This window comes from Microcaecilia unicolor, chromosome 2 (assembly GCF_901765095.1).
Source record: "Microcaecilia unicolor chromosome 2, aMicUni1.1, whole genome shotgun sequence".
NCBI classification, from domain to species: Eukaryota; Metazoa; Chordata; class Amphibia; order Gymnophiona; family Siphonopidae; genus Microcaecilia; species Microcaecilia unicolor.
Genome location: NC_044032.1, coordinates 144,401,054 through 144,426,451, shown reverse-complemented (window position 1 = coordinate 144,426,451; position 25,398 = coordinate 144,401,054). Strand labels below are relative to the sequence as shown.

The window sequence follows — 25,398 nt, the reverse complement described above, 5'->3', positions numbered from 1 at the left end:
GAATGTCAAGTCAAACGCAAAGCGCTGATAAGGAAGGCTAAGAGGGACTTTAAAAAAATTGTGTTGGAGGCAAAAACACATAGTAAAATTTTTTTAGGTATATTAAAAGCAGGAAGCTGGCAAAAGAATCGGTTGGACCGCTAGATGACTGAGGAGTAAAAGGGGGCAATCAGGGAAGACAAAGCCGTAGTGGACAGATTAAATGAATTCTTTGCTTCAGTCTTCACCGAGGAAGATTTGGGTGAGATACCGGTACCAGAAATGGTATTCAAAGCTGACAAGTCGGAGAAACTGAATGAATTCTCTATAAATCTAGAGGATGTAATAGGGCAGTTCTACAAACTGAAGAGTAGCAAATCTCCTGGACCGGATGATATTCATCCCAGAGTACGGATAGAACTGAAAAATGAACTTGCACAGCTATTGTTAGTAATATGTAATTTATCCTTAAAATTGAGAATGGTACCGGAAGAGGGTGGCAAATGTAACGCTGATTTTTTAAAAAAAGTTTCAGAGGAGATCCGGGAAATTATAGACCAGTGAGTCTGGCATTGGTGTCGGACAAAATGGTACAGACTATTATAAAGAACAAAATTACAGAACACATTCAAAAGCATGGATTAATGAGACAAAGTCAACATGGATTTAGTGAAGGGAAATCTTGCCTCACCAATCTACTACATTTCTTTGAAGGGGTGAACAAACATGTGGATAAAGGTGAGCCGGTTGATATTGTGTATCTGGATTTTCAGAAGGTGTTTGACAAAGTACCTCATGAAAGACTCCAGAGGAAACTGGAGAGTCATGGGATAGGAGGTAGTGTTCTATTGTGGATTAAAAACTGGTTAAAAGATAGAAAACAGAGAGTATGGTTAAATGGTCAGTATTCTCAATGGAGAAGGGTAGTTATTGGGGTTCCCCAGGGGTCTGTACTGGGACCGCTGCTTTTAACACATTTATAAATGACCTAGAGATGGGAGTAACTAGTGAGGTAATTAAATTTGCTAGTGACACAAAGTTATTCAAAGTCGTTAAATCGCAGGAGGATTGTGAAAAATTACAAGAGGACCTTATGAGACTGGGAGACTGGGCATCTAAACAGCAGATGACATTTAATGTTAGCAAGTTCAAAGTGATGCATGTGGGAAAGAGAAACCCAAATTATAGGTACCTCATGCAAGGTTCCACGTTAGGAGTCACAGACCAAGAAAGGGATCTAGGTGTCGTCATTGATGATAAGTTGAAACCTTCTGCTCAGTGTGCTGCTGCAGCTAAGAAAGCAAATAGAATGTTAGGTATTATTAAGAAAGGAATGGAAAACAAAAATGAGGATGTTATAATGCCTTTGTATTGCTTCATGGTGCGACCGCATCTCGAATATTATGTTCAATTCTGGTCGCCACATCTCAAAAAAGATATGGTGGAATTAAAAAAGGTGCAGAGAAGGGCAATGAAAATGAAGAAGGGGATGGAACAACTTCCCTACTGAGAAAAGGCTAAAGCAGCTAGGGCTCTTCAGCTTGGAGAAAAGGCGGCTGAGGGGAGATATGATAAAGGTCTAGAAAATGAGTGGAGTTGAACGGGTAGATGTGAAGTGTCTGTTACGCTTTCCAATAATACTAGGACTAGGGGGCATGCGATGAAGCTACAATGTAGTAAATTTAAAACGAATTGGAGAAAATGTTTCTTCACTCAACGTGTAATTAAACTCTGGAATTCGTTGCCAGAGAATGTGGTAAAGGCAGTTAGCTTAGCGGAGTTTAAAAAAGGTTTGGACGGCTTCCTAAAGGAAAAGTCCATAGACCATTATTAAATGGATTTGGGGAAAATCAACTATTTCTGGGATAAGCAGTATAAAATGTTTTGTACTTTTTTGGGATCTTGCCAGGTATTTGTGACCTGGATTGGCCACTGTTGGAAACAGGATGCTGGGCTTGATGGACCTTTGGTCTTTCCCAGTTTGGCAATACTTATGTACTTATGCAACTTATGTGAATTTAATTACATGTACAGTTTTAGCACAAATACATAAACTGATTTTCCAGCTTTTCATATTACAGCTTCAACCTTGATGTAGGAATGTAGATAATATAAATACTAATAAATAAATAGATAAGATTTAGGAACCCTTTTACTAAGTAGTGTTAGGGCTAATGCTTGGGTACCATTTGCCAAATCGGCACAATTGCTGGGGTAGCGCGGGTGCCCAGCAGTAATTCCAAAGTTGATGCACGTTATTTCCTGTAGTAGAAAATAATTTTCTATTTTCTACTGCAGCGGGTGTTCCCGGAACTAGGAGCTGAGCAGGAGGCTAAGGATGGAACTGGGAGCTGCCGGTAAACATGGCTTGTGGGGCACCCTCCAGAAGTTGGGGCCTCCCTACCATGCTTACCGTGCTTACCAGGTTGTGCCAGCTCTGATTGGTACGTTCTTTCTAAAACACCACTGCACGTGTCATTTAAGCCAATCAGGGCGAAGGAATGTACTGACCTGGCTATCAATTGGCACTGTGCTCACTCCAGAGTTGGCACCATTTCTAATCAAAAGACTTCCCGTAGTTTTCCCAGTGGGATTATTTTCTTCTGGAATACTTGGTGAAATTTGGAACTCCACACTCACATTCCCAAACAGGCCTGCAAGTCGGGTGACATTGACCTGAATGTACCGGCTCAAATCCTCCATCACTAACACAGACTGTCTGCTGGGAATTAACATAAACAAGCCATGAGGGTCATCGTTAGCCAGAACAGTGAAAGTTAGGAAGCTTCTTTCTGGATCCACCTCAGCACCTCCCTCCACTGACACCAGTTCAACTATGCAGGTCTCATCCAGTTCAGGCACATTATCTGGCAACAGCTGGATCTTGATCTCTGCTGTGTTTTGTAGGTTTGCAATGGGAACAGAGCCACTCACTGACAGGAAGTCATCTGCAATGTCTGAATCACTTTTCAGTTCCCAATACACCTAAAATGCAAATGAACTAATTAGTCACTATTAGCATTTTTACCTGCTTTGTACTTTTACTAAACATGAATTTATCATGATTATCATTTGGGTTGGATTCATTATGGTTTTTAGTTTGTGGTCCTTTGTAAAGGGGTTTTGATTTTTAGAGGTATTTATAGGTTGTGTTTTAGTTTGATTTACATGTTTTCATTTTTTTTTATTATAACGTGCCTCAAGAACCATTTATCAGTGAATCAAGAAATAAAAATAAAGGCATTATTATAATTTAGTAGCTTATGCAAAAAAAAAATCAGGCCGATATTCAAATTGATTTAAGCGGGCTAGAGAGGTCCGGCCCGCTTATATAGCATGGGGCTGCCCAACTGCAGATATTCAGCACTACTCTTAAGCGGGAAATGTTTTAAATGTGGCTCTGACCAGCTACATTTAAAGTGGGCGGCTCAGGGGCAGTAAGGGGATGGAGCTGGGGAGGAGTCCACAGTTATGCAGATGCCAGCAATATTCAATGCTGACACACACATAGATAACCAGGCAAATTTAGGACAGCATATTCATCCAGTTAGCTATGTAGGCCCCAAGACTCACATAACTTTTTAAAGAATCTTTTTGATCTCCCTGGAAAATCCCCCCTTCCAATCCCCCTCCCACCCACCCTAACAGCCACCCTCCTTCAGACCCCGAATCCTCAATCCCCCTGGAAACACACAAAACCAGCCCCGCTCTGCCAGGCTTATCTGAGATCCCTGATAGTCTAGAGGAAGTGGTGGAGCAGAAGCAAAGTCCACTTGCTCCTGCCCCCACCATCCTCACTGGACCTCCAGGGATCCCAGGTAGGTCCAGGAAGCCTATTGATACCGGAGTGGGAAGGGGTTTCCTTTCTTGATGGGAGGAGGGGGATCAGGGATTGGGGGAGGGCGAGAGAGATTGGAAGGAGGACTACTCATTTGGGTGGGTGGGATGAGGATCGGCAGGGGGAATTTAAATTGGTCTTTAAAACATTACGCAGGTCCCGACCAGTATTCAGCTGGGGCCCACATAACACTTAAGGCTCCTTTTACTAAGCTGCAGTAAGCAATAGTGTGTGCTTACTGCAGCTAAGAAGGGCTTACCGGGGACACACTGAGGCACCTTATAGTAATTTTGCAATCTGCGCACACAAACAACATGCTAAAAAGTAATTTTAATTTTTACACAGACAGAGCGTGTCTTGAGGGCGGAGTGTGGGCATTTCTGCACTAATCAGTTAGCGCATCTGCAGTACCATGCAGTAACTGATTAGCCTAGGATTAACGCATGAACCCTCACCACCTACAAAATAAGTTGCGGTAAGTGCTCACATACTAATTTTAGTGCATGGCCATTAATTCAGAAAAAGGAAAATTGGCCATTTTCTGGCTGCGCTAAAAATGGCCTTGGCGCGCAGGAAAGACCCTTCTAAAGATACACTAAGCCACTTTTTAGTGCAGCTTAGTAAAAGCAGCCTTAGAATCTCTGAGGTCAATATTGAAAATAGTTATGCAGTTAAAATCTGTATGTGACTGTGTAAATACCTTCTCAAATCTCCACCATTGGCCAGTTAAATTTTATCTACACAAAATCACAAAAGGGGGTCAGATCAAATGACGGTGTCTAAAAATAAACTGGAAAAATGTAGGTGCTGCAATAGCAGGCCTAAATTTTTCTACATGGATCTCTCTACCCTCCTCAACATAATAAATGCTATATGGAGGATCCCACTCCCATGCAGGATTTCCTCCCTCCCAAGAACATGTTAAATTTGAATGCTCCCCCTCCACCATCTCTTGCCCCTCCAATCTCCCAATCCCAACCTCCTAATTCTTAGAATAAACCCCATGTATCAACTGTAAGTTTCATCCCTCTCTCCTCCTCCATATACACATACACACCTGCCGGATACTCCCATGAAAGCCACCCTGAACTCTGGAATAAATAGAGCCTTGCTGGTAATGGTGGGAAAGGAAGGGTAATTATTAAAGTGCTGTAAAAGTTGGGCTTTTTACATAACTTAAGTTACCGTGGGCGTGACTAATCTGCAGTATTTCAATTTCCTGCAGTAAATCCCAGTGTCCCTGGGCACCTTCTTAAATAAGCTGTCCAAAGTGAAACTAAGCTCTCCATAATACCCTTCAATCATAAACCCCCGCCCTGTAGACCCTCTCCCCATATCAGAGCTCCCTTCCTGAGGACCCCCCCAATATCCAATTCCCCTTCCTGAAGATCCTTCATAACCGATACCTCTGATGTGCCCCCTTTCCCCACAAGCATCCCCACCCTCCAGAAGCCCCCCCAAATTCAAAATATCCTCCCAGCACCTCTTCCCCATCAATAAATACTTCCTCTACCTTCCCATATGTCTTACCTGGCATAATTCATGAGGTCCAGTGAAGTTGGGGCAGGAACAATCCCGTGTCACTCCTGCCCCTTGCCAGTGCTGAGTTCAAAATGGCATTGGAGACCCCTAGTGGTAATCTTGTGGTACTACCTCTAGGGGTCAAGCTGCGGCATACAGGCAAAAGGCAAGTTTATAGCTAGAGGTCCCAGGAAAGGACAGGGTGACTGGAGATCACTACTGCCTTGGCCCCACTAGAACACAGGGGGCCTCCTGAGGATGGGGGGCATTTGTTGATTGGGAAGGCTTCAGAAGGGAAGCTTCAACTGGGGGTCTTTGGGATGTTGGGGAGTTTTGGGAAAAGAGGGATCCTTGGTGGGGGGGAGGGAGGGATTAGATATGGAAGGTCTTTGGGGAAAGGGTATCAAGAGATCTTAGTTTCACTTTTTTATTGTTACATTTGTACCCCGCGCTTTCCCACTCATGGCAGGCTCAATGCGGCTTACATGGGGCAATGGAGGATTAAGTGACTTGCCCAGAGTCACAAGGAGCTGTCTGTGCCTGAAGTGGGAATCAAACTCAGTTCCTCAGGACCAAAGTCCACCACCCTAACCACTAGGCCACTCCTCCTTAAGCCAGCCCCTTTAAGTCATGGCTGGCAGCATCAGGCCAGGGCTTGGCAGCCTGATGCGCCCAGCCAGAAAAATAACATCAACTTTTGATGTGGTGTGGATCCCATGTGTTATTAATGCTTTCTGAAACTGCACTTTATGCCAAAACAAGTTCTAAAATAACTCCCTCTATGCAAAAACAGATGGCAGAAGGTCAGATATCATGCAGTCACATCTCGGGGACAGACAACAAAATGCTAGGAGCCTAAACATCAAACATTTTGCAAAACGTCTCTAGGTCTATTAGTACCGTCACATTTCCCACAGTGCCTTGGACTCGTTTGACAAACAAAGTAATGTTCAGTGGCTCTTCAGCTGGCTCACTATAGTTTTTCTTAGACCATGATTCATCAGCAAATTGTAGAATTCCATTTGGATGACCAAATTTTTGTATCTGCAAAAGAAATTCAGTGGCAAGGATAAAACTGTACAGCTCCAATGGGTCCTATGATATGTACACTGGAAGGAAAACAATCCTAGAAACATAAGGAAGTGCATAATATTGCCTTGTGAGACATTACATTTGGGGCTTATATCCCGCTAACACCTTTTCAGTTCTAAGCAGTTTACATACATTTTGTAGGAGTAAAGAGATCAGAACATTCCTCTGAGAATTACAACTGTTGTTTTGGGGGTAGGTAAGAATCTAATTACAGTACATATTTCTTAAATAGGAAGGTTTTTATCTTTCTTTGGAACATGAAATAAGATTCTGTAGGGAAATATATTCTGGCAATGTCTTTCCAAGTCTGGCAACTTGACTGGCGAGAGATTTGTCGAAGAGCACTAGTCTTTTTTGTACTTAGATGAGAGAAAAGTGAAGAATTGTCTCCTTGATCTGGTTGAGGTTGCAAAGCAGAAATGGGCTAGTAGATAGCTGAGAGTCAGACCTTCCAGTGTTTTAAAGAGGAAACAGGCCAGCTTGAAAAGTATTCTCGCCTCAATAGGGAGCCGATGTATTTTGATGGCATGAAGATTAGTCTGCTATATTTTGTTGACTTGTGCTTTCAGGGAAAGGGCGCAGTTTATTTGAACTCCTAGGAATTTAATGTTGGAAGAGAGATCGAAGTTTGCTTGGTTAACAGTAATTGACTTAAGGATTTAGTCTGGTTTAGTGTTGAAGCTTAAAATTTGGGGGGGTTTTCGGTACTGAGTTTTAGCCTGTGACCATGCATCCATTTTTCTAGTAGGTTGATGTATTGTTGGACCCTTGATACATCTATTTTGCGACTTGATTGTATGGGAATTAATACCGAAATATCATCGGCCATAGATGCAGTCGAGAAAGTTATCTTTATGTAGTAGTGAGCCTAAGGACTGGAGGAAGACATTGAACAGTATTCGAGATACGGGGAGCCTTGGGGGACCCTGTTATTCCAGTGTTGGAATGTCTGCATTTACTTTGACTTTGTATGCTCTACTTTCCAAGAAGACTCTGAACCATTTCAAAACATTACCTGTCATTCCTATTTCTTCGAGGTTTCTTAGTAAGAGAGTGTGGTCTACTAGGTTGAATGCTGAGGACAGATAAAATTGGAGTACAAGTGCACATTTTCCTTCACTTAGCAGTCGTCAGACATGGTCTAACATAGAGCTCGGAAATGTTTCTGTGCTGAAAAGCGAAAGGAATCCTGATTGAGATGGTGGGAACATATCATGCAAGACCAAATAGTGAGTGAGCTATAGGGTTACCGTTCCCTCCATTAGTTTAGTGAGGAATGGAATGGAGGCTGTCTGCAGTTTGTTTTGGTATTGTTGTAATGATGATTTCGGCCAGGCTTTGTGGGAATGTTCCTATTGACAGTTGGTTTTGATCCATGAGAGGACATTAGCATGGAATGTTGGTGGGGCGGTGATTATTAAGTGGGGAGAGCATATGTCTAGTATGCAGTGGGAGGAAGAATACTTAGAGAATAGTTTGTTAAATGCAGACCACTGTGTGTTATTGAATTCCTTCCAGGTTCTGTTTGTGGGGGTGCGTTCTATAGGAGGAGGGAACTCTAGTGGGTCAAAATCTTTGTCAGTGGTAGGGGGGAGACTGGTTCTAAGCTTATTCACACTCTCTTACCATGTAACACAAAACCCTCTGTAAACCAAATGTATATTCTCTTCTATTTCCAGTATCCATGATAAATTGTAAGCCACATTGAGCCTGCAAAGAGGTGGGCTAATGTGGGATACAAATGCAATAAATAAATAAATAAATAAATATGGGTAGTTGTTTTTCAGAGGGAAGTTTGTCCTTCACATGCTCTTCAGGTTTTGCCAGTGTTGTAATTGAGTTTATGATTGAGAACAGTTGTTCCATATTGCAGCCCCCTTTTTGGATCAGCTCTGAGTAATATTTTTTTCTGGCTAAAGTTGTAACTTTTTTGTTACATTTTGTCTCCTCTGCCCCCGGTTTAGGGCCGACAGATGGAATGTTAGGTATTATTAGGAAAGGAATGGAAAACAAAAAAGAGGATGTTATAATGCCTTTGTATCGCACCATGGTGCAATGGCACCTCGAATATTGTGTTCAATTCTGGTCGCCGTATCTCAAAAAAGATATAGTGGAATTAGAAAAGGTGCAGAGAAGGGCAACGAAAATGATAAAGGGGATGGGACGACTTCCCTATGAGGAAAGGCTAAAGTGGCTAGGGGTCTTCATCTTGGAGAAAAGGTGGCTGAGGGGAGATATGATACAGGTCTATAAAATAATGAGTAGATCTGAAGTGTCTGCTTACGCTTTCCAAAAATACTAGGACTAGGGGGCATGCGATGAAGCTACAATGTAGTAAATTTAAAATGAATCAGAGAAGATTTTTCTTCACTCAACGTGTAATTAAACTCTGGAATTCATTGCCAGAGAATGTGGTAATGGTGGTTAGCTTAACTGAGTTTAAAAAAGGTTTGGACGGCTTCTTAAAGAAAAAGTCCATAGACCATTATTAAATGGACTTGGGGAAAATCCACTATTTCTGGGATTAGCAGTATAGAATGTTTTGTACTTTTGGGGGATCTTGTCCGGTATTTGTGACCTGGATTGGCCACTGTTGGAAACAGGATTCTGGGCTTGGTGGACCTTTGGTCTTTCCCAATACTTATGTACTTATAAGGAGAATATTGAAAAGGGTACAACAGGAACAAATAATATAAAAAGTAATGGACTTGATATACTGCTTTTCAGTGGTATATCAAGGTGGCTTCATATATTACATTCAGGTACTTTCTCTGTTTCTAATATAAATATTCTTCTATTCAACAAGGACCCAAATTATCAAATTCAAAAATAGGCAGCAACATATAATAAAAAGAAAAGAAACTAAAATCAAACAATAAAAGCCCACTTACTATTAGTGTAATATTTCCTGCTTTGGGATCTATTTCACTTTTACCCCTCTCGACAGTAAGTTTGACAATAAAGGTCTCCTGGACTTCAATTTCTCCATGAGGGTAGATTTTCAAGGTGATAAACCTCAGTCCCCCTTCACCATCTGTAAAGTGGAACGATCCATTCACAGGGTCTCCAATATCGCTGTTCAGGGGAGGTAAGACTTCTTTGGAATTAGGCCCAAGGATGTTCCAATTAACCTGCAGAAGACATGAGTTTCAGAAGCACCATTCTAATCTACCCACACAATAGCAGCTTAGAAACAAATGTTTAAAGTTTGTAAAATAATTTACAGATGTAATAAGAAAACTTCATGGAACCACATAGAGCAAGCTACCAGTTCAAAACCACTGAAACAAACCAGTTTTAGAAAAGTGGGTCTTGATACCTTTTCATTAAAGATTAATTACAGACAAGTATGGCTACAGTAAGAATCAGTTTATGTGTGAATATCACTCTAATACATAAAAGATTTTTATTTACTCACAGTCGGTGGTGATCAGCATTTTTCTGACTGCCACTAGCGTTAAACCTGGAATTCAATGTCAGACCATCTGTGGTCACCAGCATTGAATTTCTGGGTTTCTGGAGTCAGCTAATGCATAGCTAGTTAAATACGATATTCAGCACTTTACCAGCTATAGGTTACTGCATAAAGCTAGGACTGACTTTTGTGCAGCCCTATTTATGTGGTTAACCTGGCCGATTTAAGTACTGAGTATTGGCACTTAACTGGCCAACTTCACTCCCAGAACGCCACCGAAATAGCTAGTTTCAGTTCAGTGCTAACCGGTTATTTTCAGTGGCACTAATCCCTGGATTCTATATAGCGCACCTAGAGATCTGCGCTGAAATCCAGGCATATTCTATAACTACATATGTAACTTAATTGGCTTAACAGGCTAATTAACATTGATAACAGCACATTAATAATGAGCAGTAATTGCCAATAATTAGAATTTACATGCACAACTCACTAAGCATATTTTGTAATGCAGAGCTACTAACTTCTAGCAAAAAGGGGCATGGTTATGGGTGGGGAAATATGCGTTTCGTGGGCATTCTGAATTTTACACATGTAGTTATAGAATATGACCCTCTGTGCCTAAATCAACATGCCGAGATTTATGCCACATTCTCATTGGTGGAAATAGAGGTGCATAGTTTTAGACGCAGGGATGTCAATTAAGCATACTCTATATACCACGCTTAAATCTAGACACAGCTTATAGAATATTCTTAAGCAGAAAAAATTCACCATGTGAATTTTTTAGCCAACATATATAGAATCTGGCCCTAAATGGTTAAGTGCCACTGAAAATTAGTGGTTAGCTCCAAACAAGCAGTTCAACCAGCCAGGAGATGTTTCTTGCCAGTTAAATCATTTTGAATATCAACACCTAACAGTTTAAGCAGTGCACAAAAATGCATTCATAATAAAAATACAATAATATACAAAACAAAACAAGTTAAAAACATATATTCTAAAACAAATAAATTAAACATTATTAATCATCAATGTGCTGAAAAACTGAAATAAAATCAAATCAAGTGATGCTAATCAGCCATCATTATCAAAAGCCTGTCTAAAATAATGTGCTTTAAGACCCTTATGAAAAATTAGCATGTAGAGATTTTTTTTTGTGGTAATGAATTCCAAAACAAAGGCCTGGCAACTGCAAACATTCTATGGTGAGGTTCTTCAAAATGAATCAAGGGGAAAGATGGAACATCTAAAAACCCATGATCCATGGATCTTATCAAATGTGTTGGCTTATATCTTTTTAACAAAGCTATTACCAATTGAGCATCATCACTTAGGGGTCCCTTCATAAAGGTGCGCCAACATTTTTAGTGTGCACTAAAAATAAGTGTGCATAAACGCTAGAGACATCCATACATTCCTATGGGCATCTCTAATGTTTAGCACACACTAATCAATGCATGCTAAAAACGCTAGCACGCCTTTGTCAAAAAAAACCTCGCCTTATAAATCAAAGTCAAAATTTTAAACTTAACATACAACTCAATAGATAACCAATGGAGTGACTTCTTAATTGGTGTGATATGACTCAGTTGTGGAGTATTAATTATCACTCATGCTATCGCATTCTGGGCAATTTGTAATGCACGGAAAGAATATGGTGGTAACCCCAGATATAAAGCATTATAGTAGTCAAGGTATGGCATAACCTTTGCCTGAACCTCAGTACAAAAATTACTTGAATTCAGAAGTTCATTCAGATGATAGCATAACAATTTGTTTTATACTCCGCAGTAAGTCTTGCAGTTCTATATGGATAATAGTGGAAAAAAATGGACATAACCAGGAATTATAAATCACTTAAAATAATACAATGAGTTAAAACTAGGGCTGCAGTTCGATTAAAAATTTTAATCATGTGATTACAGGCAGGGCATAGCCAGCAGTTCATTGGTGGGGGGGGGGGGGGGGGGAAGGGTGGACTGGGGGGGGGGGCACACATTTCCTCCCCCTCTATTAGGTATCATTCTTGTGCTGGTGGGGATGCCGAAGCCCCACTAGTTGAAGAAATACACTACCAAAGCGGCCCTCTTCCTCCTTGTACTGCCTCAGGAGTGTGGAAGTCAGTGGGGTGCCTCCAGCTGCCACTCCTCAAGCATGCTCGGTTCATGCTTGGGGAGTGGCAGCTGGGGAGCTTGGGGAGCGCAAGCGTCGGAGCCATGCCACTAACTTCCTTGTTCTTGAGGCAGCAGAAGGAGTAAGGGGGTGGCTCAGGCAGCGGATTTCTTCAGCTGGCGGGGCTTTACCAACCCCACCACCCCACCCCATGTGTTTTCTCTCTCTCCTCCATCCCTCTCTCTCTGAGCCCAACATATCTTCCTCTCTCTTCTCTCTCCACTGTCCTCCATCAGATCCATTGTTTCTCTCTCTCTTCCCTCTCTCCCAACCCCCATCCCCTATTCAACACTTCTCTCTTTTCTTCTTTCCCGCCACCCTCTCCATCCTTCCCTCCACCCTCTCCATCCCAGGTTCATTATCTTTCTCTGTCTCCCCACCCTCCCTCTGAGCTCAACATTTCTCCCTCTCTCTTCTCCTTCCACTGCCCTCCCTCCATCCTCATCTCCCTCGGTTTGGATTCTCTCCTTTTTTCCCCTTCATCTCTGCACAATCCACCATCTCTTCCTTCCCTTTCAGATCTGTCTGTGGTTCTCTCTCAATTCCCCCCTTCCTCCCCAAGGTTTAGCATCCCTCCCTTCCTCCACCCCCAGCTCTCTCAATCCCCCCTCCCACCAACGGTCTCTCAAGCCCCTTTCAACTCTCTCAAGGACCCCTCCCCCATGGCTCTCTCAGGCCTCCTACCCCCTGAAATTCTCTCAGGCCCCTCTCCTCCATGGCTCTCTCAGGCATCTTCCCCCTGCAGCTCACTCTCCCTCACCCCATACACTCCCAACACTTGAGGTAACTTTTTCAACAAAGTCTTTGGCCTCTCTCCCCTCCCCCTCCCAGATCTGACCATGGGTCTCCTTCCTCCCTCCCTCCCTCCCTCCCTCCCATCACACCACACCTGCACCCACCTCCCCAGTACCTTTTTAAACAGCAAGTCTTTGGCCCTGCAGGTCAGCGGCAGCCGTACTGAAAAGCTGCCTGTGACCTGCACTGGGCCTTTCCCTCTAACCTGGCCTGCTCTTTCTGACACAATTTGCTATCTGCAGAAGGGCAGACTGGGTCAGAGGGAATGCTTGGTGCAGATCGCAAGCAGCCTTTCAGTACAGCTGCCTCTAGCATGCAGGGACAAAGACTTGCTGTTTCAAAAGGTACTGTGGGGGGGGGGGGGGGGTGAAGGAAAGGGGGAGTGGGAGTGGAAGGGAGAGCTGTGGAAAGGTCTGGGAGGGGAGAGAGTGAGCAATGCTGGGCAGCACACCAGAAATTCTTAATCATGAATAATAATTAATGTGTTACTCATGATGCTAACTGCGATTAACAAGCAGCCCTAGTTAAAACAAATACAACATACAAATCCAGTACAAATACAATCTAATTTCATAAAACAGATCTAATTCATATATCCAGAAGAGATGCTTTGAGAAAAGTTCCAGAGAAAGAGAGACCTTCATTGGAAAAAATTTGCTGGGGAAATTGTTTTTAAACTTGTGGAAAGGTAGACTTAGAATTAAATAGGTAACCTGAAGGACCTTATTTTTCAGTTACTCTGCTCACATAGCAAAGGAGTTTAAGGAATAGTTTTTCTTAGCATATAAAGAGGGGCATAATTGAAAGGGATGCCCCAAGTTTTGCTGAGGACATCCTTGCAAAATGTCCCGTGGAGGGGCGGGGAAACCCGTATTATTGAAACAAAATGGACGTCCACCTTTCATTTTGATAATACAGTTGGGGACGCCCAAATCGCGAAATTTAGGTCAACCTTAGAGATGGTCGTCCCCGATTTTTGGCGATAATGGAAAATAGAGGACGCCCATCTCAGAAACGACTAAATGCAAGTCCTTTGGTCGTGGGAGGAGCCAGCATTCGTAGTGCACTGGTCTCCATGACATGCCAGGACACCAACCAGTTACCCTAGCGGGCACTGCAGTGGACTTCAGAAATTGCTCCCAGGTACATTGCTCCCTTACCTTGTGTGCTGAGCCTCCCAAAAACCCACTACCCACAACTGTACACCACTACTATAGCACTTACGGGTGAAGGGGAGCACCTAGATGTGGGTACAGTGGGTTTGTGGTGGGTTTTGGAGGGCTCACATTTACCACCACAAGTGTAACAGTTGGGGGGGGGATGGGCTTGGGTGCACCTGCCTGAAGTGCACTGCACCCACTAAAACTGCTCCAGGGACCTGCATACTGCTGTGATGGACCTGAGTATGACATTTGAGGCTGGCATAGAGGCTGGCACAAAATATATTTAAAGATGTTTTTTGAGGGTGGGAGGGGGTTAGTGACCACTGGGGGAGTAAGGGGAGGTCATTCCCGATTCTCTCCAGTGGTCATCTGGTCAGTTTGGGCACCTTTTTGTGGCTTAGTCGTAAGAAAAACAGGAACAGGTAAAGTCGTCCAAGTGCTTGTCAGGGATGCCTTTTTTTTCCATTATGGGTCGACGCCCATGTATTAGGCACGTCCATGCCCCACCTTCGCTACGCCTCTGACATGCCCCCGTGAACTTTGGTCGTCCCCGCGAGGAAAGCAGTTGGGGATGCCCAAAATCGGCTTTTGATTATGCCGATTTGGGCGATCCTGTGAGAAGGACGCCCATCTTCCGATTTGTTTCGAAAGATGGGCGTCCTTCTCTTTCGAAAATGAGCCTGAAAGTCTCTGTTACCGTTCCATAGGCTAGCATTTATGGGGGCTTTTTTTTCCAGTTACTATAGTATTAATATAAAACACAGCTAATAGGAACAGGAAGCTTCAGTTTAGACTTTTAACTTTAGTCATTTTAAAGACATCTCTATCAATATAAACAGAAAGAAAGGTAGGCCAATACTACTACTACTACTACTACTACTTATCATTTCTATAGCGCTACAAGGCATACGCAGCGCTGTACACAATACACTCAGACAGTCCCTGCTCAGAGAGCTTACAATCTAGATAAGACAGTACACTTAAGACAGAACAATTAAGGGTAAGGGAATAAAGCGGTGATGATAAAGGACAGGGCAAGTGAGTTAGGAGTCAAAAGCAATGGTAAAGAGGTGGGTTTTGAGTTTGGACTTGAAAACGGCCAAAGACGGGACTAGATGTACAGGCTCGGGAAGTCTATTCCAGGCATGTGGTGCAGCGAGATAAAAGGAGCAAAGTCTTGAATTAGTAGTAGAGGAGAAAGGGACAGATAAGAGAGATTTATCTACAGACTGGAGTACTCGAGGGGGGACGTAGGGGGAGACGAGTGGAGAGGTACTGGGGAGCGGCAGAGTGAATGCACTTATAGGTCAATAGGAGAAGTTTGAATTGAATATGGAAACGGATAGGGAGCCAGTGAAGTGACTTAAGGAGAGGGCTAATGTGGGCATAACGACTTTGGCAAAAAATGAGTCGCGCAGCAGAGTTTTGGATTGATTGAAAAGGAGAGAGATGGCTAAGAGCGAGGCCAGTGAGAAGTAGGTTACAATAATCAAGATGAGAGGTGATAAGAGTGTGGATAAGGGTTCTGGTAGAGTGCTCAGAGATGAGGATTTTACTGATGTTATAGAGAAAGAAACGACAGGTTTTGGCAATCTGCTGAATGAGCAGAGAAGGAGAGAGAGGAGTCAAAGATGACCCCAAGGTTACGAGCTGATGAGACAGGGAGAATGAGAGTGCCATCCACCAAAATAGAGAAAGGGGGGAGAGGAGAGGTAGGTTTTGGAAGAAAGATGAGATTGTTAATATCTAGGTAAAATTCTTTGCTAGAGAAATGTGGTAGCCATGTTAGTCCACTTTTAAAGGTAATCAATAGAAATAAAACAAAATAAAACATGGAAAAGAAAATAAGATGATACCTTTTTTATTGGACATAACTTAATACATTTCTTGATTAGCTTTCGAAGGTTGCCCTTCTTCGTCAGATCGGAAATAAACAAATGTTGGCAGATGACAGTATATATAAGTGAAACATCAAAGCATTTCAGTGGCAGTCTATCAGGATGGGGGTGGATAGGTGAGAGACAGGGAGATTATGCATGGAGACAGGAGGGTGACAAACAAAACAGTACAATTTTATGGTTTATAATGAGCTAGAAAACCCAGATCTTTGTTAAGTCCTGTCTGGTGGGTGTCAAAATATTCTGACTTCAAAGGTCTTACGTTCCTGTATTGTTTTAAAGTTACCTTTCAGGATTCTTACTATGAAATCACTGGTACAGTGTTCTGGTTTTGTAAAGTGCCGTCCCACAGGCGTGACATGGATGGGGATAGAGTGGCCTGACTGGGATTAGAACTCCATCTAGAGTAATGTGCGTTTACTCTGAGCTATTCCTATGATGAAACTGTTTGACTATTCCTGCCTTCATGATATATGCTGCCATTATAAATAAAATAATTGCCCTATTTTTATAATGCTTGGTTGTTGAATTAGTTCTTTCTATTATTTGGGCTTAGTGGGCTTGGATCTAAGGATAAGGGAAATACATTTGCTTCTGACGCTTCACTCACTAATGTTAATCTTGTTTGGGACCCATTTATACGGTCAGGTATTCAATAACACTCCAAAAGTATGTTATCTGTATTGTGCCTACAGATGCATATATACTTTGTAACATACATGTATTTTGCAACTCTACCACAACACCACATACACAGCATAAAAGTACATGATATGTTTTGGTAGGGTACATTTCTACACGTGTATACCCCCAGGCAACTTTGGAAGCATCTATTTCTGCCTGAAAACCATGGTTTTATATAAAAAAAAAAGGGGGGGGGCTTATTAAACTAGTCCCCTAGTGTCTACATCTAAATGCAGGATTCATTAGGACTACTATGAATGATCCATTTTGACTGACTTTCTGTAACACTAGGATAACTGCTTTATTTTACAGAAACTCTCTTTCTCCTGTTGAAGTTGTTTTCCAATCCTTGTCCTACCCATTTCTAGGTGTTGATCATTTATTTATCTATACACCTTTCTTGCCTAAAGTGGTCTATAATTGAGGGTTGGATGATCATTGCCGCACCATGGGACTAGTGAGATTTTCTTGGTAGAATATTACTGAGATTTTCTATTATCTTCTACAGCCCATGGTGCCTGGCCTTCTCTAATAGTACTAGCCAGGCCTGACCCTGCTTTGCCTTTTCAGATCCCACAAGTTTGGAGTCTCGAGCCCAGTGTTGTAGGGTCCAACTGAAATTGTACCCTGATAACATTGTTTCCACTTTTGTCTTCTTTTTAGAAGCTGTTGTCCAACAGATATTAGCTATTAGACCATCTGCTTCAGTGACTTGTGCATAGTCCTGTCAAGGGGTTACAGTAGAAAAACACAATCACAGAGATGACATACCTGAGTTTCTCCAAGTGCTCCCCCAACCCTCTCCAGGACAAGAGTTAGAATTACTGATGTGTTGGGATTGCGTAATGTTATTTGACTTTGATTAAGAAATCGAATCAATCCATTTGGTAAGTCACTCTTAGCAATTGTGACTCTACTGATCAAATGGAGCCCAAGGACAGCACCACCAGTGGCTCCAGTCAGATGGATTTCAAACAGCTCAGCAAACTCCCTGAGAAAAAGAGAAGGCAGAACCAATTTTATAAACAAATAAAACTGTGACCAGCTCATCTGAAATTCCTTAATGTTTCTCCTTGAAAATGTTTAGGTTTTGTGAAGGATTGATTTCCATTAATGGTAATAACTGTAGTAGTGAAGGCACGTCTACCAAAACTGAGGAAGAGGGTCTCAGTGACTTCACAGCACATAAAAGAAGAATAGATTCAACATAGGAAAATGACCACTGCTGCCATACCTTCTAAGGTACAGTGGTGGAAATAAGTATTTGATCCCTTGCTGATTTTGTAAGTTTGCCCACTGACAAAGACATGAGCAGCCCATAATTGAAGGGTAGGTTATTGGTAACAGTGAGAGATAGCACATCACAAATTAAATCCGGAAAATCACATTATGGAAAGTATATGAATTTATTTGCATTCTGCAGAGGGAAATAAGTATCTGATCCCCCACCAACCAGTAAGAGATCTGGCCCCTACAGACCAGGTAGATGCTCCAAATCAACTCGTTACCTGCATGACAGACAGCTGTCGGCAATGGTTACCTGTATGAAAGACACCTGTCTACAGACTCAGTGAATCAGTCAGACTCTAGCCTCTACAAAATGGCCAAGAGCAAGGAGCTGTCTAAGGATGTCAGGGACAAGATCATACACCTGCACAAGGCTGGAATGGGCTACAAAACCATCAGTAAGACGCTGGGCGAGAAGGAGACAACTGTTGGTGCCATAGTAAGAAAATGGAAGAAGTACAAAATGACTGTCAATCGACAAAGATCTGGGGCTCCACGCAAAATCTCACCTCGTGGGGTATCCTTGATCATGAGGAAGGTTAGAAATCAGCCTACAACTACAAGGGGGGAACTTGTCAATGATCTCAAGGCAGCTGGGACCACTGTCACCACGAAAACCATTGGTAACACATTACGACATAACGGATTGCAATCCTGCAGTGCCCGCAAGGTCCCCCTGCTCCGGAAGGCACATGTGACGGCCCGTCTGAAGTTTGCCAGTGAACACCTGGATGATGCCGAGAGTGATTGGGAGAAGGTGCTGTGGTCAGATGAGACAAAAATTGAGCTCTTTGGCATGAACTCAACTCGCCATGTTTGGAGGAAGAGAAATGCTGCCTATGACCCAAAGAACACCGTCCCCACTGTCAAGCATGGAGGTGGAAATGTTATGTTTTGGGGGTGTTTCTCTGCTAAGGGCACAGGACTACTTCACCGCATCAATGGGAGAATGGATGGGGCCATGTACCGTACAATTCTGAGTGACAACCTCCTTCCCTCCGCCAGGGCCTTAAAAATGGGTCGTGGCTGGGTCTTCCAGCACGACAATGACCCAAAACATACAGCCAAGGCAACAAAGGAGTGGCTCAGGAAGAAGCACATTAGGGTCATGGAGTGGCCTAGCCAGTCACCAGACCTTAATCCCATTGAAAACTTATGGAGGGAGCTGAAGCTGCGAGTTGCCAAGCGACAGCCCAGAACTCTTAATGATTTAGAGATGATCTGCAAAGAGGAGTGGACCAAAATTCCTCCTGACATGTGTGCAAACCTCATCATCAACTACAGAAGACGTCTGACCGCTGTGCTTGCCAACAAGGGTTTTGCCACCAAGTATTAGGTCTTGTTTGCCAGAGGGATTAAATACTTATTTCCCTCTGCAGAATGCAAATAAATTCATATACTTTCCACAATGTGATTTTCCGGATTTAATTTGTGATGTGCTATCTCTCACTGTTACCAATAACCTACCCTTCAATTATGGGCTGCTCATGTCTTTGTCAGTGGGCAAACTTACAAAATCAGCAAGGGATCAAATACTTATTTCCACCACTGTATATAACACCTTCTATAGATTGGAGATAAGTTAGGCCCCTCCATTCTAAGAGATGCAAATACTTTGGAAAGAGATCTAGTTTCCTATCGCTACCATTTTATACCTATCGTCTTATTCAAAACACTCCAGATGTTTCCAGTTGTGACAGACAAATTCTGCTTAGAATAAGTCCATTCAGGATCAAAAATTGGAGGTTGTATTAATATTGATGGCTCAGTTTACAATGTTATGGCTGTATAAAATCTTCCTTGGTGCTATCCCCCAGTCTGAGATGCAAGGTTATATTTTTGTGTGTACCAACTTCCAGAAACAGATTTTGTGCTTTATAAATGCATGTGGATCATGGGCATATTAAAAGGTCAACTTTAAAGTTTTGGGGTTTTTGCATGTAGATGTCAAAAACAACTAAGCCCCTGTCTCTTTGTGCGGTTTGCTTTGTGTTCCACTCAGGAAGAACTTTTTGTTATCTTGTCATTGGCCGCTTTTAGGCTGGCATCTACTAGAAATTTCACTTTAAGTTGTTTGGAATGTTCTACCATCCTGTATCATCTTGGAAAAGTAACCTAAAGAATGAAGGAGCAGCCTAATGGTTAGAGCACCAGGCTGAGACCCAGGGGACCTAGTTTTCAAATCCCTCAGTTACCCTCCATTGCCTCTGATACAAACTGAGGGTCCTGTTTACTAAGCCACACTAGAGGTGCACGCTAAGCATTACCCATAATATTCCTATGGGCGTTTACATAGTGCACGCTAAAAACAGTAGCGCACCTCTAGCATGGCTTAGTAAACAAGGCCCCTAGATTGTAAGCTTTCCATGGGAAAGGGAAATATCTACTGTACCTAAATGGAAATCAGATTGAAGTACAACTGAAAAAGGTGTATGCTAAATCCAAATCCCCTTACCTATCTGACCACTTTTGTGAACAGATAAAGATAAGGCATTTTACTTTAATATTTGGAGGGAACATTCTGTTTGACTTAGATATTGTTTTAATTCATATTTTATTTTTGTATTGGCTGTTTTTCCATTTATTTTCTAAGGTTTATTTTACTTTAAGAGACTGTTAACTGCTTTGAGATTTTATCTATAAGGCAGTATATTAAGTCAAAGAAATAAATACTTTAAAGAATGAGTGAATGAATGAAATATGGGATCTCTAGTCTCAAAATTGAATTTGAGCTAGCTTAGAATTGCAGCCACCTGGCTTTTTTGCACAACATTTCTCCTTATTCCAAAATCTGGGACTTTTCATCTGATGATTATATATATTTTGTTGATAAACATCTGTATTTAGCTGCATACAAAGATGGTCAGTAAATTGATGTACCTTAAACCTTCTCACCTATGCTTGGATTTCAATTTTTTAAATGTATTTTTAGGGAAATTTCAGATATCATTGGGGCAATTAAGTTAACTTTGAGCCCTTTATTCGTCTTTTTAAACAAACCAAAACTCAGAACCTCCCTAACCAAGCTGCCCCATTTCAGAAGGGAGATTTTTGGCCAGTCCTGGATTTCTGACAACCCCATCTTGATGCTCTGTAGGACATAAAGCACTGATTTCAATAGATAGAATCAGGGACTACAATTACCACACTGATTTTGGATTGAAGTTTTAAACCAGGACTGGCCAAAAAGTGTCCCTCGTGGAACTAGTTAGCTTGATAGCCCTGAGGCTGGGAAAGTGGCTACAAAAATGCTGAACTTCAGGTGGGTTCAAAAATAAGATTCTCAATTTAACTTTTCCAATGTCACTAAAAAAGAATTAAACTATCTGAAGTGGGGGTTCAAACCCACATTCCTATTCTTCCTTCTGAACATACAGGCATAAGAATGAGAAGAAACCTTACTAGGGGCCGATGCTCAAAACTATTGCTGGCATTAACAAGCAGTTAACATCAGGTTTGCATGCACGTTATACAGCAACAAATACTCAGTGGGCTCAAGCTCCGGTGTCAATGTGTGTGCTAAAGATGGCTGCAAATTGTACTTAAATGTATTTAAATGGATGCTAATGAGGTCAGTAAGTATTCCTTCCCAATGCACAAATAATGGCCCACAACATTGAAAATTTACCGCCAGGTCAGGAGCAGTGTAGGTTTTCAGGAGAAGATTTTTGTTAATGTCTCACATTAAACTGCAGATTTTGTCTTATTTTGTAAGCAGGTGGAAGCCTGTGCAATTTTAAGCATTAATAGTGAGAAACAAACACGTGTGCGAGTCCAAGCAAAACCAAAAGCGAAAGAACACATCGGCACCTGTTTTTCTGTGCGCAAATATGAGTCTTCCAAAAATGTAAATTGCAAACAATCTTTGAAAGGCTCATATTAAAAAGTGCAGAAGAACAGTACCAATGTGTATTTGCACTTCTGGTTTTGTCTGGACATGTGTATAAGAGCCGCACTTGCTGCAAAATCTTTGTGTGCAATTTCCAGGAACATTCCTATCTTGCTTTCCGTTTGTTAACATACATTAACCATGCATATTATTTGCATATCCTTTCCTTTGAGCATTGCTTAGCTATTTTTGTATGCTGTTGTTGCACTATTCGGTTTTGTATTGTGAGCTTTGAGCATTGGTGGATTGAGGGCGGTGCATGTTGGGTCCAGGTGATCCATTTGACTTTGTGAGGAGAATAAATGTTTTTGTAAGACATCTGATTTCTGTTCGGTCTTTGGAACATTCCTCCACCCTGTTTGCTGCCTGTTTGATGCTGTGGAAGGACTTTCCCGCCCCATTTGCTTTTGTTTGAGCATCAGCCCCCTAGTTTGTTAATCTATGAAGCAACTGGATGCTTCAGCCATTCTACAGTATAAGATATAAAAAGCTCTTAGGAGATATAAATAAGGGGGGAAATGGGACTTGATACCGCCTTTATGAGGTTTTTTTGCAACTACATTCAAAGCGGTTTTACATATATTCAGGTACTTATATTGTACCAGGGGCAATGGAGGGTTAAGTGACTAAACTGACATATTCTGAAGGGCATATGGTAAGAGAAGAGGAGAAAGTGGGAAAAGGACCACAGACTCCAGAGACAATGGGACAATCAAAGCTTAAATTAATTTATTGAAAAAAAAAAAAAAAGACAACACAACACTGTGTTTTGGCCCTAAGGCCTGCCTCGGGAGTCTAAAAACCAAATACATATAATGAGTAAATAAATAAAAAAATAACAAAAGAAAAATCATACAATAAATGACATGCATTAATTTACACAAGTATAAAGTTAAAAAACAAAGATAATGTGCATATAAGATAAATAAATACATCAAGTGCATATGCTATGCAATCAAACTATGCTTTACTGTACCTTTCATCATCATCAGTAATGGACACATAGATAAAACTCTGGTTCTGGCCATGATGAAATGCAAGAGAGTTATTAGTAATATTATAGTCCACACCACCAGGAAGTGCAGAGATACTGTGCGAGACAAAATCAGCAGTCACATATCCATATGTTCCATGCTTCCTCACAACAGGAATCATAATCATGCCAATATCCTCTTCCACTGTAAGTTAAATGCATGACTAGGTTACATAATGGAAAGCTGCATCATAAAAGCAGAAAATAGGAATCTGCACAAGCAAAAAAATGTGGCTCATTTCATTCTTTCAGAAACGTTCCCAGTTCTTGGGTAGAGGTTTTTTGTTCATTTCACAGATTCTTTTTAATAGAAATTTTAACAGAATTCTGTAAGTTACGTGTGTAAAAGTTGGTCCGCCCATGCCCCACCTATGCTCCTCCCCTGTGAACACTTCCTTGCATTTACATACTGTGAGTTGCAAGAGAGAGGAGCTGCTGGACAAGAAGAACAAAATACAGAGATGAAGTGGAGATACTGGGTTGGGAGGAAGACAAGAAGAGAAAAACACAAGGCGGGTGATGCTGACAGAAGACAGGGTAAGAAAGGGTCTGATGCTTGCGATGGGAGAAGGGAGCTGACTGGCAGATCTTAGGGATGGGAGAAGGGGGCTGATGCTGAGGCTAGATGATTAGGCTAGAAGTGGGATCAGAGAAGAGGATTGATTCTGGCAAATGTTGCAGATGGGAGAAGAGAGCTGATGCTGGTAGTGCTAGAGCTGGGAGTTCATTTGGAAAAAGGGTTTGATGTTGAGGCTGGGAGAAAGGGGCTGACGAAGGTCCAGGAGATAGGAAAAAGGGGTCTGAAGGTGGCAGATTCTGGATCTGGGGTTTGAGTTAGGAGAAGGGTGCTATTTTGGGAGAAAGGGCAGGTGCTGGAGGGTGGCAGTGGGAGAAGGAGATTAATGCTGGGAGAGTGACGACAGACATGGGGGAGTCAGTCAAGGGCATGAGCAGTGGAAGCTGGAAATGGAGCAGCAGAGGGATAAATGCTGGAGGCAAGGAGGAGGAAAAAGAGGGAAAATGAATATTGGAGAAGGAGGTAGGTGGGCAGATGTAAGAAAGAAGGGACTAGGGAGCAAAAAAGGGAGGAAAAAGCCTTCAGAGGGAGAGAGAGAGAATGAAAAGAGTGACAGAAGAGCAGGATGGAGAGGGAGGAAAGTGACTCTAATGGGTGTCAAGGCTCCCACCAAGACTTATACCTCTCCTGTGCATGCTTCCTTGGGTCACATTCACCTTGGGTTCTGGCTCTCTCCATCACATGTTGGGCTTTCGTTGGCTGCAGCAGCATTCCTCTCTCTCCTGTCCTGTGCTTGTCCAACTCATGCTCGCCTCCGGTGTCCGGCTCTCTCTCTCTCGCCTCTTGGGCATCTTTGGGCTGCAACAGCATTCCTGTCCACCATGAGAGTCGGTAGCACCATGGGTCCATCCATCTGGCAGCAGGGAGGAGTGCAGCTGATACACATGCACAACTCAGGGTCTCTCAAAGAGTCAGCTCCCAAGACTTCCAGGGGAAGCTCTGCAGTTCCCTACCCTCCTAGCAGTATTTAGGCTGGTTCATTCCTGTTGGAACCTGCCTCAGCAACAGGTTTGGCTTGTTCCTCTCCGCTGGTGCACTTATCTGTTCTTCTGACCTGACCTACCTGATCTTGAACTGTGCCTGGACCCGGATTGCTCTCGCTTGCTGCCTGACCTTAACCTGTGCCATGACTTGGATTACCCTTGTCTGCCACCTGATCTCAAACTGTGCCTGGACCCGGATTGCTCTTGCCTGCTGCCTGACCTTGACCCGGTTAACCCCTTTTGCCATCTGAACTTGAACTGCGCCTGGACCCGGATTGCTCTTTCTTGCTGTCTGACCTCAACCTGTGCCTTGACCCGGATTACCCCTGTCTGCCGCATGATCTCGAACTGTACCTGGACCCAGATTGCCCTAGGAAGAAGTGTAAACAGATGAGACTATAGAAGGGCAGAGAGAATATGGAATTGGACAGCAATTGAAAAGGAGGAATGGGAAACTGGGAGGGGTAACAGAGAGGAAATGGCTAGATGTCTGGAAAGACTGAGTTACAGGGAAGGAGCTGGAGTTCGTGAGGAAATATGAGCCAGAGAAAATAGATGAGACTTGAGAAGGGCTGAGTACAGAGGATGGAAATGGAGAACTAGGGAGTGAGTGAAAGATAAAATAACAGGCTGGTAAAGGAAAAAGAGAAACAAGAGATAACGGGAAGACAAGAGAGAGAAGAAATGGAAAAGAGACACTGAAAAGAGAATTTAGGTGAAGAATCACATAAAGAAAGTGGAAAAGAAATTGGAACCAAACTTCTTAGAAAAATTAAACTCTAAGATAAAGGTAGAAAAAAATTAAAGCTGGCTTACCTTGCACAGCAGTAAACTGTGGATCAAACTCAATGACGCCCTCAGCATTGTCACTCTTCCTTATGACAACACGTACCACAGAAGTATTTCCTATTCCAGGAGGCTGGTCTACCTGAAGCCCATTTTCTCTTACTGTAAAATCGTACCCACTTTAAAGCCCATGTAAAAGCAAAATATGCAGGTATTAATCTCCATAAATATTGAAATATAACTTTGAAGAAATCATGATATTAGCATTCTTACTGGACATAGA

The 25,398-nt window shown here is 42.4% G+C and overlaps 1 protein-coding gene across 1 annotated transcript in view; it reads right to left on the bottom strand.

The window, feature by feature from the left end:
• ADGRV1 (adhesion G protein-coupled receptor V1) overlaps positions 1–25,398 on the bottom strand; it is a 921,762-nt gene that overhangs the window by 553,473 nt on the left and 342,891 nt on the right. Inside the window, 6 exon segments of the mRNA XM_030193377.1 lie at positions 2,491–2,964; positions 6,239–6,382; positions 9,322–9,561; positions 17,332–17,551; positions 22,713–22,914; positions 25,146–25,294. Of these exon segments, the coding sequence (XP_030049237.1) occupies positions 2,491–2,964; positions 6,239–6,382; positions 9,322–9,561; positions 17,332–17,551; positions 22,713–22,914; positions 25,146–25,294 (1,429 nt within the window).